The sequence below is a fragment of the Nomascus leucogenys genome, chromosome 8 (genome assembly GCF_006542625.1).
Source record: "Nomascus leucogenys isolate Asia chromosome 8, Asia_NLE_v1, whole genome shotgun sequence".
Classification (NCBI taxonomy): domain Eukaryota; kingdom Metazoa; phylum Chordata; class Mammalia; order Primates; family Hylobatidae; genus Nomascus; species Nomascus leucogenys.
This window is the reverse complement of record NC_044388.1, coordinates 72,980,980-73,000,699: the sequence shown is the minus strand read 5'-3', so window position 1 is coordinate 73,000,699 and position 19,720 is coordinate 72,980,980. Positions and strand designations below refer to the sequence as shown.

At 43.2% G+C, this 19,720-nt stretch overlaps 1 protein-coding gene across 1 annotated transcript in view; it reads left to right on the top strand.

Moving 5' to 3' along the window:
* KIAA0319 (KIAA0319 ortholog) overlaps positions 1 to 13,660 on the top strand; it is a 103,079-nt gene extending 89,419 nt beyond the window's left edge. Inside the window, exons 18-21 of the mRNA XM_012509038.2 lie at positions 1,055 to 1,177; positions 3,132 to 3,222; positions 6,212 to 6,303; positions 10,410 to 13,660. Of these exons, the coding sequence (XP_012364492.2) occupies positions 1,055 to 1,177; positions 3,132 to 3,222; positions 6,212 to 6,303; positions 10,410 to 10,588 (485 nt within the window). The 3' untranslated portion in view covers positions 10,589 to 13,660. The remainder of the gene's footprint in view (positions 1 to 1,054; positions 1,178 to 3,131; positions 3,223 to 6,211; positions 6,304 to 10,409) is intronic.
* The last annotated feature ends 6,060 nt before the right edge of the window (positions 13,661 to 19,720 follow it).

Below are 19,720 nucleotides of genomic sequence, written 5' to 3'. Positions count from 1 at the left end.
AGACCTTGTCTCTTAAAAAAAAATTATATTATGATTATGTTCCCCAATCCTTTAATATTTCTCTTCAATAAAATTTTTATGGCCACATAGTATTCTACCCTGGATATGCTCCATAATTATGCAACCAGTTTCTTATTCATGGATTTTAGGGTTGGTTTTGAAGATAATGCTATAATGTAGATAAATCTTTGGGCATGTCCTCAATGGTTGCCACTGCACTCCAGATAAATATTTAGAATTATTTTCTTAGGCCAGACAATGTTATGTTTTTGCTACTTTTTTGAGTCTAGCTCTGTCCCTCTGTTGCCCCGGCTGCAGTGCAGTGGTGTGATCTCGCCTCACTGCAACCTCTGCCTCCTGGGTTCAAGTGATTCTCGTGCCTCAGCCTCCCGAGTAGCTGGCATTACAGGCGCACACCATCACGCCCAGCTAATTTATTGTATTTTTAGTAGAGGTGGGGTTTCGCTATGTTGGCCAGGCTGCTCTCAAACTCCTGGCCTCAAGTGATCCACTCACCTCGGCTTCCCAAAGTGCCGGGATTACAGGCGTGAGCCACCGTGCCCAGCCAGTAAACTTTTTTTTTTTTTTTTTGAGACAAAGTCTTGCTCTGTCACCAGGCTGGAGTGCAGTGGCGCGATCTCGGCTCACTGCAACCTCCAACTCCCTGGTTCAAGTGATTCTCCTGCCTCAGCCTCCTGAGTAGCTGGGACTACAGGCATGTGCCACCATGCCCAGCTAATTTTTGTATTTTTAGTAGAGATGGGGTTTCACCATGTTGGTCAGGATGGTCTGGATCTCCTGACCTTGTGATCTGCCCCCAATATTTTTGAGGCTCTTGCTGCGTGGTGTGGACTGGCTTTTTCTGCCATTTGCTTTCTGATGAGATTGTCAGTGATGAGAGACTATCCCCAGAACCCCTGTCCACACTGTAAGAGGCTCTTAATTCAACAAGATGCATTTATTTGGGACCTATGCTACTGAAGATACAAAAGAAGCTGAATCCAGGGATTCCCTTTTCTGCATGCTGACCTCAGCGCTACACAACTCTTTGCAGGTTGCCTTCTGAAGTGTTCTGGCCATGGTCACTGTGACCCCCTCACAAAGCGCTGCATTTGCTCTCAGTTATGGATGGAGAACCTTATACAGCGTTATATCTGGGATGGAGAGAGCAACTGTGGTGAGTTCTGGTATAGAGGAGGCTTTGGGTGAGGAGCTTTAAGGCAGCTCATTCTCAGGTATCAGAAATATCTGCCTAATATTGGAGACCAACCTGGGCAACATAGTGAGACTTCACCTTTACAAAAAATAACAAAATAAGCCAGGCATGGTGATGCACGCCTGTAGTCTCTGCTACTCAGGAGGCTGAGGTGGGAGGATTGCTTGGGAGGAGGTCCAAACTGGCTTGGACAACATAGTATGACCCTGTCTTAAAAAATTAACTGAGTGTGGTTGCGTGTGCCTGTAGTCCCAGCTACTCAGGAGGATGAGGTGGGACAATTGCTTCAGCCCAGGAAGTTGAGCCTGCAGTGAGCAGACAGAGTGAGACCCTGTCTCAAAAAAAAAAAATTGAAGAAAGGAAGGACGGAGGGGAGAGAAGGGGAGGGGAGGGAAGGGAAGGAAGGAAAAGAGAAAAGAAAAGATAGAAAAAGAGAACTATCTGCCTAGCTTTGCAGTTATAAACATTCAGTGCTTTTCTCACCTGAAGCCAAGTGAACCAGCTCACTTGGTAGTAAGTTAAGACCCTTCTTACAATCTACTTTGTGGGGTGTGTTTAGGCTTTTACATAAAACTTCCTAATGAGAAAATTCCCTTTGGCAGAGCAGAGTTGGCTCACTATTGCTCGCCTTTCTGAGAAAGAATTGCTTGGGCCACTGGCTGCATTTCCAGGTTACACCTGCCTTGGCTTAGGCTCAGTGTGATTTTCTGGTGAAGTGGCCCCTGGTGTGGATCTTCTAGAATCAGGTAAAGAAGAGAATTTGGCCCACTCTTCCAGCTGTTCACACAGGCAGGCACCAAAAACTGGAGCCACAGCAGGGCAAGCTGGTGCCCCTTCTGGGGAGAAAACTATATTTTAATGGCAGTCTACTAAGTAAATTCGTTGTTTGGGGAACCAGATGGACATAATTGGCACCAAAGATAGTAAGAGCTGACTGCCAAAGTATCTTCCCATTTAATGCTATATAAAAATCAGAAAATAGCCAGCCCTTGGATCATTATTCCAATGAAATTATATAACATTTAATAAAGTTAAACTTTTTTTTTTTTTTGAGATGGAATCTTGCTCTGTCACCCAGGCTGGAGTGCACTAGTGCAATCTCAGCTCACTGCAACCTCTACCACCTGGATTCAATCAATTCTTCTGCCTCAGCCTCCCAAGTAGCTGGTATTACAGGTGTATGCCATCATGTCCAGCTAATTTTTGTATTTTTAGTAGACACGGGGTTTTGCCATGTTGGCCAGGCTGGTCTCAAACTCCTGACCTCAAGTCATCTGCCCCCCTCGGCCTCCCAAAGTGTTGGGATTACAGGCGTGAGCCACCGCACCCTGCCTAATAGTTAAACTTTGTTCCCTAGTAGACTTAAACTGGGCTTCTCTGTCTCTGAATTACTGTTGAAAGCTTTTCACATTAGATTTCTGTAAGGATGTGGAAGGAATGAGGGTCAAGTAGTTTCTGAATTGCTCTCTGGCTGTGAAAAATGTCTTCATGCCGTAAACAGCCATATAGATGCTTTATTAAAACCAAGCCAGAACTTTCAGGGGTGGGGGTTGTGATTTTTGGCATTCTGGAATGAATATTTTGATGTGGTATACATGTGTGTTTATATAAGAGGCATTACTGTGTAATTGACTAATTTTAGTTATTTCAGATTATTCTGTTCCCAAGTTCGCATGAAATATGTGCTCTGTGAGGCCCTGAAACCCAATAGATAAAAACAGGGCAGTTTTAGGTTGCTCTTGATTTATCTGTATTTTACCTTGCTCTGCTCTGCTACCAGCCTGATGAGATGTTATCAACTCCACAGGTGGCCTTTCCTTGTAGGGATTCAGAAATATTTGTTATGAATCATCAAAATAAAGTTGTTCTACAAATAGCCTATAACTATGTCCACTTTGGTTTTCTTGTGTTTCAGAGTGGAGTATATTCTATGTGACAGTGTTGGCCTTTACTCTTATTGTGCTAACAGGAGGTTTCACTTGGCTTTGCATCTGCTGCTGCAAAAGGTACCTAGAGTGCTTATTCATGTGAAATAGAGACCCTACACTAAGTGTGTTTTGACAGCTTAGGAATTGTTTACTTGGGCTTGTTAAACTGCTAAGCTGTTTATTATAATAATACACTTTCTGCCACAAAGCATAAGTGCCTAAATAAATGGAATATTAGAGGCAGCTTTTTCTCATTGCAGCTCTTGTGTTTTCTAGGAGGGTCAGTGATTCTATATCATAGCTAATGTTATTCTCTGTCGGTCTTACATTATATTCACTAGAGCAGTACTGTTTTCTCATTCAACCACAATCAATACAGAAGACTTCTGTGACCAATGTTTGGGAGTTTCTCTGCACACAGCAATCAAGCAACAGCTTTGCAGTGGACACCAGCTGGGTGTCCTCCAATTCACTTTTGATGCTGTCTACCTAGAGATAGTGTCAGATCCCACAGGTTAATGACTCAGTCCGCAAGACTGCCCCCCACCCCATTCAGATGCCAGTTGCATACCCCAGGTTGTTTTACCTGGGCTTCTGACTGACTATAAATTGGGTCCCTCAATTCCCTCTTTGGGTTCAGTTATTTTGCTAGGGTGGCTCAAAGAACTCAAGAAACACATTGGTTATTTATTACAAAGGATATTAAAGGGAATGCTGTTCCCTTTAGGTCTGCTAGGACAGAAATGCAGAAAATAACCTTCACAGCCACAGATGAAGAGATGCATAGGGTGAGGTATGGGGAAGGGGCCTAGAGCTTCCCTGCCCTGTCTGGGCATGCCTCTCTCTGGAAACCTCCATGTGTTTGGCTGTCCAGAAGCTCTCTGAACCCTGTTGTCTTGGGCGTTTTATGAAGACTTCATTGGATATTTATAGAAAAGTAGTTGGACAAAAACGGTATGATGTGATACTAACAGGCTGAGTGGGGAAGCCCTGCAAGGCCTGTCCAGATTCTTCTCAGCCTCTCTGTAAAGCACTCCATCCTCCTCATAGGAGGCAGAACTCTTTCTGAAATGAGGGTTTTATGACCTATAATCAGACAAAGTAGGTCAGAGAATGTCTTTACAGCCAGCTCCGAGACAGAAAGGCAGGGGAAGCCTCTTGCTTTGGGGAGAATAAAGAGCAGGTGAAAGAAGGCAGGAGAAGGTCAGAGAGAGAGGGAGATTCTGTTTTCTGAGGCCTAAAGTGCCCCAGCATTATAACAAGGGCCATGGGAGTTATTAGCCAGGAACCATGATGAAAACATACATACAGATATATATATATATATATCTCACAAGTACCTAAGGTGGCCTTACAGGTCTCAATAGAGGAAGGAGTTCTGGAAGTATACTGTTACAAATGGTAGATTTTGATTATTTTCATTATGTAAAGCACTAATCCACCTGAATCATTTTTAATAAATTTGAAACTGTGAGGCAGTAACACCGCCAAAGAGAACTTTTGCTTTAGGTGTTTCCTTTTTCCATGGAGCTGACCTGTGAGAAGCCTCAAGCTACCTCAATTGGCCAAATCTTCCAGAACCCCATGCTCTCTTCTGTCCTTAGAAGAGAGCATCAGGTCCACTCTTTCATGTGAAACATTGTAACTGCTCTCCAAAGGCGTGATTTTTAAAAAACGTATATTTTAATCTGGGCGAGGTGGCTCACGCCTGTAACCTCAGCACTTTGGGAGGCCAGGGTGAGTGGATCACTTGAGGTCAGGAGTTTGAGACCAGCCTGGCCAACATGGAGAAACCCCATCTCTACTAAAAATACAAAATTAGCCGGGCGTGGTGGTGCATGCCTGTAATCCCAGCTACTTGGGAGGCTGAGGCAGGAGAATCACTTGAACCCGGGAGGCAGAGGTTGCAGTGAGCTGAGATTGCACCATTGCACTCCAGCCTGGGCGACAAAAGCAAAACTCCATCTCAAAAAAAAAAGAGTGTATTTTAATAGTTATTTTTCAGAAATCACTTTTAGATTATTTTAGTTTTATTTGTGATTATGTTCCCAAAGTAAGACTGTGTGAAAGGGAGCCAGGTGCAGGCACTTAGAGGCCTAAATCCCATTAAGTTTTCCCAGAGCCATATGTGACCTTACTGTGCATGGTATTAAACATCTGCAGCTTTGTGACATGTCTATCAAGTAGAAGATGATGATGCTAGTAATGATAACTGTGAACATTTATGAAGTATTTGCCATTGTGATTAATGGCTAAGTGCTTTGTATGTATTATCTTATTCAGTCCTCTCATCAACCATGTGAGAAAGGGACTATTCTTACTCCCATTTTACAGGTGAGGACATGGAGGCACAAAAGTCTCAAATAATTTTCTCTAAGTCACCAACTAGTAAGTGCTAAATTGAGACCTATGCTTCTGATCATCACACTCTCAGAAAATTGCTTTTTTATTATGAAATTACTATTTCGTTCTCTACATGCCTTGGCATGGTTTGGATGTGTATTTTCAAATCGTCTGTGTACATAGGATGAGGCACATGGGACCAGCCTAATTTTCATGTGTTGAGGAAAAAAAATATGAAAAAGGTGGGGAGCAGCTGTTGCTAATTAATTATGGGCATTTATTATAATTTTTGCTATTTTTTTCTGATTGCTAGTTCATGACACCTTTTCATTACTGCAGCATTGGACATAGGAGGGTGATATAGGTTCAGGGGAACATTTGCTCATCCAGGCTTTTCTGAAATAAGGAATTACTCATGAAGAAGAGCTACCTGGGCCAACACACAGGTGTTGAGAATTGGCACCACAGCCTGAGGCTTAGCTGAGACCTGTAGATAGGTGGGCAAGAGTGATGTGGCTGTTTATACCCCGAAATGTGTTTCTCCAAGATGCATAATGCCCCTCTGAGCTCTGACCTGGCCTTGTGTATGTTTCTTTAAGAAAAGACGCCAACTATCACATCATAAAAGCAAAATGTTTCCTTTAGTGTCTTTACTGTGCATTAAATCCTAGATCTCAGTTACCTTTCTAAAGATCTGAGTTGAGCTTTTCATTGTTACTTTCAGACAAAAAAGGACTAAAATCAGGAAAAAAACAAAGTACACCATCCTGGATAACATGGATGAACAGGAAAGAATGGAACTGAGGCCCAAATATGGTAAGACAGTCTCCAGAATGACTGCCTGGCACCTTTACATGATTTAACCCAGTTATGCCTGAGGGCTAACTTGGATAGAGGGAGAACGATTTGCTGGAGTCAGCACTTCAATTGGGAAGGAAGAGTGAGGCTGGGATTCTGTGATGAAAAACAACCTTCAGGCCGGGCATGGCGGCTCATGCCTGTAATCCTAGCACTTTGAGAGGCCAAGGCGGACGGATCGCCTGAGCTCAGTAGTTCGAGACCACCCTGGGCAACATGGTGACACCATCTCTACTAAAAAATACAAAAACAAAAAAAAATTAGCCGGTCGTCATGGTGTGCACCTGTAGTCCCTGCTATTCGGGAAGCTGAGGCAGAAGAATAGCTTGAGACTGGGAGGTGGAGGTTGCAGTGAGCTGAGATCGCACCTCTGCACTCTAGCTTGGGCTACAGACTGAGACTCTGTCTCAAGAAAGAAAAAGAAAAATAACCTTCATCAATCCTGAGGATATGCTAATGCGGGGTGGGGGCAGGAGGCAGTGGGTTCATTATAAGTTTAATGAAATTTTGGCGTAATACTTTGAGGCATTAATGGATGAAGGATATGAAATGTTATCAGCTGGGCACCTACCAGTGACCACAGGGCAAAGACTGCTTTTTAAACAGGTGTCCCCAGCACCTGCTTTTTTTTCTACTCCTGGGTGGAGGGTGGGGGGCAGTTGAGGACGCTCCCACAGCTCAGCTCTGAATGCTGTTCCCTTTAGGTCTGCTAGGACAGAAATGCAGCAAGAGGACATTTGGACTTTAAAGCCTAACATTTTTCAGCAGCTGCGTTATCTAATTAGCCATTGATAAAGATGGACACAAAGGCTTTACAGAAAATTGACTTTCTTCACAAAGTGTATTGATCCCTATGCTTAGGAACACCTCTTGCCCACCTCGGTGAACTTTTTCATTCTCGTTTATTAACTGTTGCATACTTAATGAAACTTCTCTGGCCCTCTGAGGCTGCTAAACACCGATTCTATAGATTTTCCATAATTCTGGGCTTATGACTAAGTTAATTTTTATGGAAGATATAATCTTTTTCAGAGTTGTGAGGTGCAAAACATTGTTCACAGTGAGTGTTGAATGCCTACCTGGTGCACAGGCACTGGGTTAGGCCCTGGAGACTGGGAGAGGAGGAAGCACAGAGCCTGCCTTTACAGGAGCTCACAGCCTGAGGGAGGGTAATTATACTGGAGTGCAAGGAGTTCTATCAATGCATGGACGATGCCGGGTAGGAACACTCAGGTCAGAATGACTGATCGTGTACAGAGAGCGTAGCTAACAGGGCTTTGGCAGGAAGAGCCTTACGGAAAGAACAAATAATAGCATACATTGAGTGCTCACCATTTGCATTGCATAATATCAGAAGTATTATAGTGACTTTTACCTAAGAGCTCAACGTGCTTTAGGTTGCATTATCTCACCCATCTTTGTCTTAAAATACACTCATCCTTCTGACATTCCCGTTTCTATTCACAGAACCCCCATTCTCATTGCCCCAGTTTGAAACCTCAGTCGCTGGTGCTCCACACACACCACCCCCGACTCCAGACACCCGCACTTGCTAGACTCTTGCCCTCTTTCCTCATCGTTACTATCACCACCCCAGTTCAGGTCCTTACAGTTTCACCTATGAACTAATAGTAATAATAAACAGGTATTTAATGTGGAATATGTACTAGGTACATCTGAAGTACTTTACCCATTGAATTCTAATCCTCCCCATAGCGGTATGAGGTATGTGCAATGATTATCCCCATTTTACACAAGAGGAAACTGAGGCAAAGGAAAGTTTAGCAATTTGCCCAAGTTAACATAGCTGGTGAGTGCTGAAGGTGGGGTGGGGGCTGGGCTTTTCCTCTACATTGCACTACCTCTGTCTTCGTCCGTTTGGGCTGCTCTAACAAAATGCCACAGACGAGGAGGCTTATGAAAACAGATAGTTATTACCCACAGTTCTGGAGGCTGGAAAGGCGAATTCAGCATCTGGGCAGGGCCACTTCTTCATAGGTGGTGCCTCCTCACTGCATCCTCACATCATGGTGCAAAGGGCAAGGCAGCCTCTGGTGCCTCTTTTTTTTTTTTTTTTTTTTTGGAGACAGAGTCTTGCTCTATCTCCTAGACTGGAATGCAGTGGTGCAATCTCAGCTCACTGCAACCTCTGCCTCCCAGGTTCAAGCAATTCTCATGCCTCAACCTCCCAAGTAGTTGGGTTTATAGGCACCTGCCCACCATGCCCAGCTAATCTTGCTAATCTTTTTTGTATTTTTAGTAGAGACAGGGTTTCTCCATGTTGGCCAGGCTGGTCTCGAACTCCTGACCTCAAGTGATCCACCCGCCTCAGCCTCCCAAAGTGCTGAGATTACAGGTGTGCGCCACCGCGCCTGGCCTCTGGTGCCTCTTTTATGTGAGCACTAATCCCATTCGATCACCACCCAAATGCCCCACCTCTTAGTACCACCATTTAGGCGTTAGATTTCAACACATGAATTTGTGGGGGTGCAAACATTCAGACCACAGCAGCCTCTGTGTCTACTGTCTGTCTTCCATCCTGCACACTGTGGTTTTATTAATATCTCAGAACAACATTTTAATAGTGTCATTTCTCTTATAGGATAAAATCCAAACTTCATGGTTTACTCTGTATTCATGTGCTTTTCTATGGGTCCCTGCCTCTCTCTCTCCAGCCTCTCCTTCATTATTTCCTACATGAATCATTTGCTCTAAACAAACTAGTTTTTTTATAAATATTCCTGGATGCTTCTGCATACTCCATGCCCTTCCCCTGTCCTCCTGTCTAAATTCTCTTCTTCAAATCTCACTGATAGAGACAGGAGATAGCCAAGAGTCCCTGGCGAAACCCCATCTCCAGGCCTAAAACTGCCTGAAGGCTGAAAAACCAGACTGCCGGTCCCCAGTGAAGGCCCTGCCCTTTCCCAGCTGATTCTCTCTAAATAATGTCCACCTGCGCACTGGGGAAAGGGCATGGAGCCACAGGAAGTTCGCGTCATTTGCAGTGGGGAGGAGCCTGGCCTCTTCAGTTTCTGTGTGGTAACCTGGGATTCAATCTGTGAGGCAGGAGGTTGTTGGCAAGACCCCCTCTCTATTTGCTGAGAGCTTTTGTTTCCTTTTTGACCAATAAATTCCATTTTTCTCACCCTTCTCTGTTTCTGTGAGCCTAATCTTTCCTGGTAGTGTGACAAGAGCCTGGTTTTAGGTGAACTAAGGAGAAAGTTCTGCAACATCACCCTATGGGAAACATTACTGAAGCAACCCCGGCCAAAAGTGTATGTGCTTATCTCCTAATTCACATACAACTTAAAAAATATCTTACCTGTTATCATGAGTCTATGCCTTTTATGTCTTTTTTTTTTTTTTTTTTTCCCGAGACACGGTCTTGCTCTGTCACCTGGGCTAAAGCATAGCAACACGATCATAGTTCACTGTACCCTCGAACTCCTGGCCTCAAGTGATCCTCCCACCTCAGCCTCCCAAAGGGCTGGGATTATAGGCGTGAGCCACCATGCCCAGCCAAGTCTATGTCTTAAACCCCTAGCTAGACACTGTAAATCCTTTGAGAGTAGGAGTTGAGTCTTATACCTGTTCTGTCTCTTAGGTTGACCCCCTGAAATCAAATATTCTACCAAAAATATTTTAACCAAATGGTAAAATCACAGAAGCTTTCATTTGTTGGATGCTCACAATGTACTAAAGGCTGGGCCAAGAGAGCTTTACATGCACTATTTCACTTACTCCTCACCATAAACTCATGGGGTAGATGCTTTGTTATCTTCCAGTTGAATAGAGGAGGAGACTGAAAGCTCAGAGAGGTTTGGTATCTTGCCCAGGGTCAAGCAGCTGGCGAGTGTCAAAGCTGGGACAGAAGCTCGGGTGAGGCATCAAAGCCCCTGCTAATTACTTGCTAGGAAACCCAGACCGCCTGCTGTTTTGAGTGATTGCTTTCAAGGTGCGGAGAGCACCACGCCGTGCTCATCACAGGACCTGCAACCAGAACGACTGACAGCTGGAAGTGAATCACGGCGTTCCTCCTCAGATGCTTCTGTGCTTCTCTCTAGGTATCAAGCACCGAAGCACAGAGCACAACTCCAGCCTGATGGTATCCGAGTCTGAGTTTGACAGTGACCAGGACACAATCTTCAGCCGAGAAAAGATGGAGAGAGGGAATCCAAAGGTTTCCATGAATGGTTCCATCAGAAATGGAGCTTCCTTCAGCTATTGCTCAAAGGACAGATAATGGCGCAGTCCGTTGTAAAGTGGAAGGACCGCACAGGAATCCTTGAATCCAGGACCAGTCAGTGGGAGTTACAGCACAAAACCCACTCTTTTAGAATAGTTCATTGACCTCCTTCCCCAGTGGGCTAGATGTGTATCCCCACGTACTAAAAGACCGGTTTTTGAAGGCACAAAACAAAAACGTTGCTCTTTTAACTGAGATGCTTGTTAATAGAAATAAAGGCTGGGTAAAACTCTAAGGTATATACTTAAAAGAGTTTTGTGTTTTTGTAGCTGGCACAATCTCATGTTAAAGATGAACAACTATTTCTATCTGTAGAACCTTAGAGAAGGTGAATTAAACAAGGTTTTAAAGAGGGATGATTTCTGTCTTAGCCGCTGTGATTGCCTCTAAGGAACAGCATTCTAAACACGGTTTCTCTTGTAGGACCTGCAGTCAGATGGCTGTGTATGTTAAAATAGCTTGTCTAAGAGGCATGGGTTGTCTTCTGTGGAGCACGTGTAGCAAGCTTTCTATGCTGACGGCAATACTCACACAGTGCCAAGCCCTCCTGGTTTTTAATTCTGTGCTATGTCAACGGCAGTTTTCATCTCTCTCAAGAAAGCAGCTCTTGGCCATTCAAGAGCTAAGGAAGAATTGTATTCTAAGGACTGAGGCAATAGAAAGGGGAGGAGGAGCTTAATGCCATGTAGGTTGAAGGTAGCATTGTAACATTATCTTTTCTTTCTCTAAGAAAAACTACACTGACTTCTCTCGGTGTTGTTTAGCAGTGTAGTTCTCTAATGCAAACTGATCCCCAGTTTACATTAAATGCAATAGAAGTGATTAATTCATTAAACATTTATTATGTTCTGTAGGCTGTGCATTTGGACTGCCATAGATAGGGATAACGACTCAGCAATTATGTATATATTCCAAAACTCTGAAATACAGTCAGTCTTAACTTGGATGGCGTGGTTATGATACTCTGGTCCCCGACAGGTACTTTCCAAAATAACTTGACATAGATGTATTCACTTCATATGTTTAAAAATACATTTAAGTTTTTCTACCAAATAAATCTTATTTCAAACATGAAAGACAATTAAAACATTCCCACCCACAAAGCAGTACTCCAGAGCAATTAACTGGAGTTAATTGTAGCCTGCTACGTTGACTGGTTCAGGGTAGTTCCCCATCTGCCCTTGGTCCTGAGGCTGGTGGCCTTGGTGGCGCCCTTGGCATTCTTTGTGGGAAGATTAGAATGAGAGATAGAACCAGTGTTGTGGCACCAAGTGTGACCACACCTAAACAATATCCTGTTGCACAACGCTTTTGTAACACATGGGAAAACTAGGATTGCATTACTGATTAAGAAGCAAGGTATTTCAACCACCAGGGCAGGAGTGCCAGAGAAAATGTTTCCCCATGGGCTCTTAAAAAAAATTCAGCTTTTAGGTGCTTTTGTCATCTCCCGGAGTATTCGTCCTCATGGGACCATCTTATTTTTACTTATTGTAATTTACTGGGGAAAGGCAGAACTAAAAAGTGTGTCATTTTATTTTTAAAATAATTGCTTTGCTTATGCCTACACTTTCTGTATAACTAGCCAATTCAATACTGTCTATAGTGTTAGAAGGAAAATGTGATGTTTTTTTTTTTTTTTTTTTTTTTTTTTTTTTTACCAATATTGAGCTTCATAAGCCTAGAATCTGCCTTATCAAGTGACCAGGGTTATGGTTTTTTGCATGCAAATGTGAATTTCTGGCAAAGGGGACAGCAGCCCAAATGTAAAGTCATCGGGCGTAACAAGGAAGAAGAGAGTGAACATTTACAGCTTTATGTACATAACATATGCATTTTACATACTCAATTGATCCTTATAATCAACCTTGAAGAGGAGATACTATTATTCTTATGTTGCAGATAGCGCTCTGAAGGCCCAGAGAGGTTAAGTAACTTCCCAGAGGTCACGGCCAAGAAGTAGTGGCTCCAAGAACTGAATGCAAATTTTTTAAACTGTGGAGTTCTGCTTTCCACTACACAAAGAACTCCTGCCTTGATGGATGGAGGGCAAATTCTGGTGGAACTTTTGGGCCACCTGAAAGTTCTATTCCCAGGACTAAGAGAAATTCCTTTTAATGGGTCCAGAGAGCCAAGGACAGAGGGAGAGATGGCCTGTGTAGTCTCCTGTGCATCACACTCGAGCCACCCCTCCCTCTAGGTTTGCAATGGACTTCTTCTGCCCCTCCTCCTTTTCTGTCCTTGGCCATTTCAGCCTGGCCTCTCTGATCCATCACAGAAGGATCTTGAATCTCTGGGAAATCAAACATCACAGTAGTGATCGGAAAGTGGGTCCTGTCTTGTTACCCCATTTCTCATCAGAACAAAGCACGAGATGGAATGACCAACCAGCATTCTTCATGGTGGACTGCTTATCATTGAGGATCTTTGGGAGATAAAGCACGCTAAGAGCTTTGGACAGAGAAAAAGAGGCCCTAGAATATGGGAGTGGGTGTTTGTAGGGCTCACAGGCTAACAAGCACTTTAGTTGCTGGTTTACATTCAGTGAAGGAGGATTCATACCCATGGCATTACAAGGCTAAGCATGTGTATGACTAAAGGACTATCTGAAAAACATGCAGCAAGGTAAGAAAATGTACCACTCAACAAGCCAGTGATGCCACCTTTTGTGCGCGGGGAGGAGAGTGACTACCATTGTTTTTGTGTGACAAAGCTATCATGGACTATTTTAATCTTGGTTTTATTGCTTAAAATGTATTATTTTTCCCTATGTGTTGACAAGGTAATATCACACTATTAAATATATGCACTAATCTAAATGTGTCTGTATTTTCTGTAATGCTTATTTTTAGGGGGAAATTTGTTTTCTTTATGCTTCAGTGTAGAGGGATTTCCCTTGAGTATAGGTCAGCAAACTGTGGCCTGCAGCCTGTGTGTGCACGCCCCATGAGCCAAAAAGTGGGTCTTATGTTTTCAAATGCTTAAAAATAAATAAAAAAATTTGAAACATGTGAAATATATGAAATTCAGATTTGTGTTCATAAATAAAGTTTTATTGGAACATACCCACATTCACTGATTTATGTATTATCTATGGCTGTTCTTATGTTACAACAAAGTTGAGTAGTTTTGACAGGGACTGTCTGCAAAGCCTAAACTATTTACTATCTGGCCTTTTACAGAAAGAAAAAAATTTGCAGAAGGCTGGACTAACATCCCCTGCTCCTTCCGTGTGGGAAGACAAGTGTTCCGGAAGAATTGAGCATGCTCAGTGAGCTCGCCTTCCTCTGCGTGGGTGGTTCTCTGCTATTAACAGGCAGTCTGTCCCTAGTGCCAGAAGGCCCGCAGTGTGGTGGGGTGATTAGATTCTGGAGAGAGTATACTTACACTACATCCTCTAATCTAGCTCTTATTAGTAATAAAGCCATTTTTAAAATGAGGGCCAGGCATGGTAGCTCATGCCTGTAATCCCAGAACTTTGGAAGGCCAAGGCAGGTGGATCACTTGAGTCCAGGAATTCGAGACCAGCCTAGGCAACATGGCCAAATCCTGTCTCAAAAAACACACACACAAAAATTTAGCTGGTCATTGTGATGCATGCCTGTAGTCCCAGCTACTCAGGAGGCTGAGGTGGGAGGATTGCTTGAGCCCTGGGGGTGGAGGTTGCAGTGAGCAGAGATTGGGCCACTCCAGCCTAGGTCACAGAACAAGGCCATCTCAGAAAAAAAAAAAAAATGCAGATTGAGGTATAATTCACTTACAGTAAACTGCACATAGTACAATTTGATGCTTTGATATGTGTGCACATCTGTGAAACCATGACCACAATCAAGCTGTTGAACAAACATAATTACCCATAAAAGTTTCCTCGTGGCTCTTTGTAATCCCCCTCTCCCCTGGCAATCACTAGAGATTAGCTTGAATTTTCTGGAGTTTCATATATGGTAGTACTGTATGGAGCTTTCCCCTCAAACAAGTAGTAGTTCCTTCCTTTCCAGGCTGTTTTAACTCACTCCATTAGCAACTGTGAACAGAAGTTCTCTGAAAAAGAATTTGAAGGAAAGAGACTTTATTGCCATGAACAGCTTCCAAACCACAGAGATGTGGTCTTCTGTGTAAAACAAAGATGGGTTTCAAAAAACAAAGCAAGAGTTCTGGATTTATAGCAAAATTCTACCCAGGTTTCCAATCAGGTCCATATGTAAATGAAGGATTGAAACTTGCTTAGTTCTGATTGGTCAGTGTAGCTGAGTTCGGGTTGGTTGATACAGATGATGCCTGGTTGGTTGATACATCCGAGCCCTGATTGGTTAAGGCAGGTGAGCTCTGATTGATTGGTTCAGATGAACTCTGGAGTCCCCAAACTGAACAAAGGTGCAGGTTTTGGGGGGAACTCAGAACATGTGTGTGACATCTATTTAGCAAATGCTCACTTAGGTGTTTTTTGTTTGTTTGAGACAGGGTCTTGCTCTGTCACTCAGGCTGGAGTGCAGTGGCACCATCATGGCTCACTGCAGTGTGGACCTCCCAGGCTCAAGTGATCCTCCCACCTCTCAGCTTCCTGAGTAGTTGGGACTTCAGGTGTGTGCTAATTTTTTGTAGAGATGGGGGAGTCTCACTGTGCTGTCCAGGCTGGTCTCAAACTCCTGGGCTCGAGTGATCCACCTCCCTCTGCCTCCTAAAGTGCTGGGATTACTGATGTGAGCTACAGTAACAGGTCCCACTTAGATCTATTTTAAATTTAGGCCCAGTTAACCACTGGAGATTTATCTTAAAGGACTGGCTCTTTCAAGTTCATATTTGTTCACATAATTTTACTGAGATAAATGCTTGTTGAAGTACGAGAATGGGAATAGGAGTATTGTAGTTAAACTAATTAAGTGGCTCCTGGATCATCTTCAATCCTGTAAGAGTTCTGTATTTACTGAAAGAGCAAATACTAGGCTAAGTAAAGGAACAAAATCTTTATAATTTCAACAGTGATGACTTTCCATTATTGAAACTAAAGGAATTTTTATTTATTTATTTTTTTGAGACAGAGTCTCCCTCTGTTGCCCAGGCTGGAGCGCAGTGGTGCAATCTTGCTTACTACAACCTCCGCCTCCTGGGTTCAAGTGATTCTTGTGCCTCAGCCTCCTGAGTAGCTGGGATTACAGATGTGTGTTACCACACTCAGCTACTTTTTATATTTTTAGTAGTGACGGGGTTTCGCCATGTTGGCAAGGTTAGTCTCGAACTCCTGGCCTCAAATGACCCACCCGCCTCAGCCTCCCAAAGTGCTAGGACTACAGGCATGGGCCACCATGACTGGCCAGAAAATAAAGGAATTTAAAAAAATATTTCTTCAGTGTTGTGGGCTAAATTATTATTATTATTTTTGAGATGGAGTCTCGCTCCGTCACGCAGGCTGGAGTGCAGTGGCATGATCTCAGCTCACTGCAACCTCTGCCTCCCCAGTTCAAGCGATTCTCCTGCCTCAGCCTCCCAGGTAGCTGGGATTACAGGCGCCCACCACCATGACGGGCTAATTTTTATATTTTTAGTAGAGATGGAGTTTCACCATGTTGGTCAGGCTGGTCTCGAACTGCTGACCTCAAATGATCCACCAGCCTCAGCCTCCCAAAGTGCTGGGATTACAGGCGTGAGCCACTGTGCCCAGCTGACTAAATTGTGTTACGTCAAAATTCATAGGTTGAAGCTCTAACCCCCAGTACCTCAAATGTATTTGGAGATAGAGCCTTTAAAGAGATGTGATTAATTAAGTTAAAATGAATAAAATGAGGCTATTAAGATGGGTCCTAATCCAATCGACTGGTTTTCTTATTAGAAGAAGAGATTAGGACCTACAGAGAGGCATCTGGGGCACACAGGCACAGAGGAAAGATCATGGGAGGACATGGCAAGAAGGCGGCCATCTACAAGCCAAGGTGAGAGGCCTCAGGAGAAATCAAACCTGCCGACACCTTGATCTCGGTCTTCTAGCATCCAGAACTCTGAGAAAATAAATTACTGTTGCTTAAGCCACCCAGTCTGGTATTTTGTTACAGCAACACTAGCAAACTATATGCAGAGGTAACTTAATCAGCCTAAGATTTAGCATAAAACTCTTATTTTAAAGTTCCCAAAGTTAAGTATTATCCTGTTGATCTTAGAGGAAAAATGACATGTTTCCACAACATTAAGTCCTCAAGAGAGACCTGTAGCCTCAGTGACTTCACTGAAAAACAGTCATTCCAGAAGGGGCCACAAGCAGGGGCTGTAGTATTTCATTGCTCTGGGTGCTGGTTACATAGTGTGTTGTTTCTGAGAATTCACTGAGGGATTCACTTATTCAATTATGTATCCTTTTTTTTTTGCAGGTATATTATAGTGAAATGAAAGTTTAAAAAAGCTACCAATCTTCCCAAGTTACTTTCAAAGTCATTTATGAAGAGGTACGGCCAGGGATTTCCTAGGTAGAGATGAAACAGTTCTGTATCTTGATTCAGGTGGTGCCTACACAAATCTAACTATTGATGTGATCAAATTAGGTAGAGGTATACAAACACTCACATACAAATGAGTGCACATAAAAATGAGTGAAATTGGAATAAGGCGTGGATTAACAGTTTTGCACTGGTATCAGTTTCCTGGTTTTGATATTTTATTACATAGGTAATAAGCGAACCATTGGGTGAAGGGTACACAGGACTCTGCATTATCTTTGCAACTTCCTATGAATTTATAATTATTTCAAAATTAAAAGTTAAAAGATGTTGAGAAGGCCAGATCCACATATCAACAGTGAAATAGGCATTTCCATTAAAATCAGGAACAAAGTTAAGAAAGGAAAAAAAAAAAGTCACCATTTCTCCAACTAACTGGTCCCTAGAGCCTCTCTTTTAGAGTTGAGATTAGTGAGCAGCAAAGCTTCCTTTATTTGAAGGCTACATGGAGAGTATTATCACCTCCATTCTCCTAAAGATCATGAACCCAGAGTTGCAGGACTGAGACTTTATTGCAGCAGGAAGAGAGCACATAGGCTTATACGGTCATGCCTGGCATAGTGACATTTCTGTCAACGATGGACTGTATATATGATACCCATGAGATAATGGAGCTGAAAAGTTCCTGTTACCTAGTGATGTCACAGCCATCATAAAGTCCAATGCAGCCCAATGCATTAGTCATGTTTGTGGTGATGCTGGTGTAAACAAACCTGCATTCTCAGTTGTATAAGAGTATAGCACATACAATTATGTACAGTATATAATAATAAGTGACTATGCTACTGGTTTATGTGTTTATTATACTGTACTTTTCATTGTTATTTTACAGTGTACTCCTTCTACATATTAAAAACAGTTTATTGTAAAACAATATGTGGCTGGGTGCAGTAGCCCACTCCTATAACCCCAGCACTTTGGGAGGCTGAGGCTGGAGGATTGCTTGAGCCCAGGAGTTTGAGACCAGCCTGGACAACATGGTGAGACCCCATGTCTATAAAAAACATGTTTAAAAGTTAGCTGGGTGTGGTGGCGAATGCCTGTAGTCTCAGCTACTCAGGAGGCTGGGGTAGGAGGATCTCTTGAGCCCAGGAGGTCAAGGCTGCAGTGAGCCATTATGGTGCCGGTGCACTCCAGCCTAGATGACAGAGTGAGACCCTGTCTCAAAAACAAAACAAAACAAAACAAAACAAATACTGGGTTATACCAGCAGTATAAACATGTCTTGTTTACTGTGCCTCTTGATTGCATTATTTTCTCTTGTGCTTCAATTAATCTCGTGTTGCTTTGTTCATCACGGTCCTTTTGTCATAGAAAATCCATGGCTATTGTTGCCAGTAAGAGGCCACATCAAGTGACTGATCTTGAAACGAGATTAAGGACTACCAATGGGTCAAGGAATTACAGCAGCTTTTAAGGCCCACTGCCTGAGGAGGAGCAGCTTTGCTCAGGTTATTACTGCAACAAAGGAAGACACGGAGAAGATGCCGACGCAATTCTGAAAGGATTACATCTATGACTCCATCAGGACCCTTGCTTGGGCTTGGGGTGATGTTACCAAGGAATGTATAAATGACATCTGGAGGAAGACACTCAAGAGGTTCATCTGTGATTTCAAGGGATTTGCCAAGGACAAGGAGGTTGCAAAAACCAACAAGGCTGTGGTTGAGACGGCAAACAATTTTCACCTGGGGGTGGAAGAGGAAGACATTGAGGAGCTCCTACAGGTGGTTCCTGAGGAACTGACTAATGAGGAGTTGTTGGAACTGGAACAGGAACACATACCTGAAGAAGAGGCAAGGAAGAAAAAACTGCAGGAGAAGAAAAAGAATCCCCATGAACATTCACAGTGAAGAGTTGAGAAGTTTTTGCAGACCTCAGTAAGCGCCTTAAAAATTTTGAAAACATGGGCCCCTCAACACCGAAAGGGTTTCATTAAGAGAGGAATGTTCTTTGTGCACTGTCTGCTTACAAGCAAATCTATGATGAAAAAGGAAAGCAAGCAAACTACCATGGACATATTTCTGATGCATGACATCGCCTAAAAACCTCAGGTAGGTCTTGTTATCCTAGCTCCCTGCTTTTTTTTTTTTGAGTCAGGGTCTCACCTTGTCACCCAGGCTGGAGTGCAGTGGTGCGGTCATGGCTCACTGCAGCCTTGACTTCTCAGGCTCAAGCAATCCTCCCTCCTCAGCCTCCCGAGTAGCTGGGACGACAGGCACGTGCCACCACACCTGGCTAATTTTTGTATTTTTTGTAGAGACAGGATTTCGCCATGTTGCCCAGGCTGGTCTTAAATTCCTGGGCTCAAGCGATCAGCCTGCCCCGGACTCCTGAAGTGCCAGGATTACTGGCGTGAGCCACTGGGCCCAGCTGTCCCTGCGTGTTATTGCCCCTGAAGACCTTCCAGCAGGGCAAGATGAGGAGGTAGGAGACAGAAATATCCACGAATCTAACCCTTTGTAGGCCTAGGCTAATGTGTGTAATTGTGTCTTAGTTTTTAACAAAAAAGTTTAAAAAAAATTTAAAATACAAAAAAGCTTGTGGAACAAGGATATAAAGAATATATTTTTATACAGTTGTGCAATTAGTTTGTGCTTTAAGCTAAGTGTGATCACAAAAGTCAAAAAGTTAAAAAATTTAA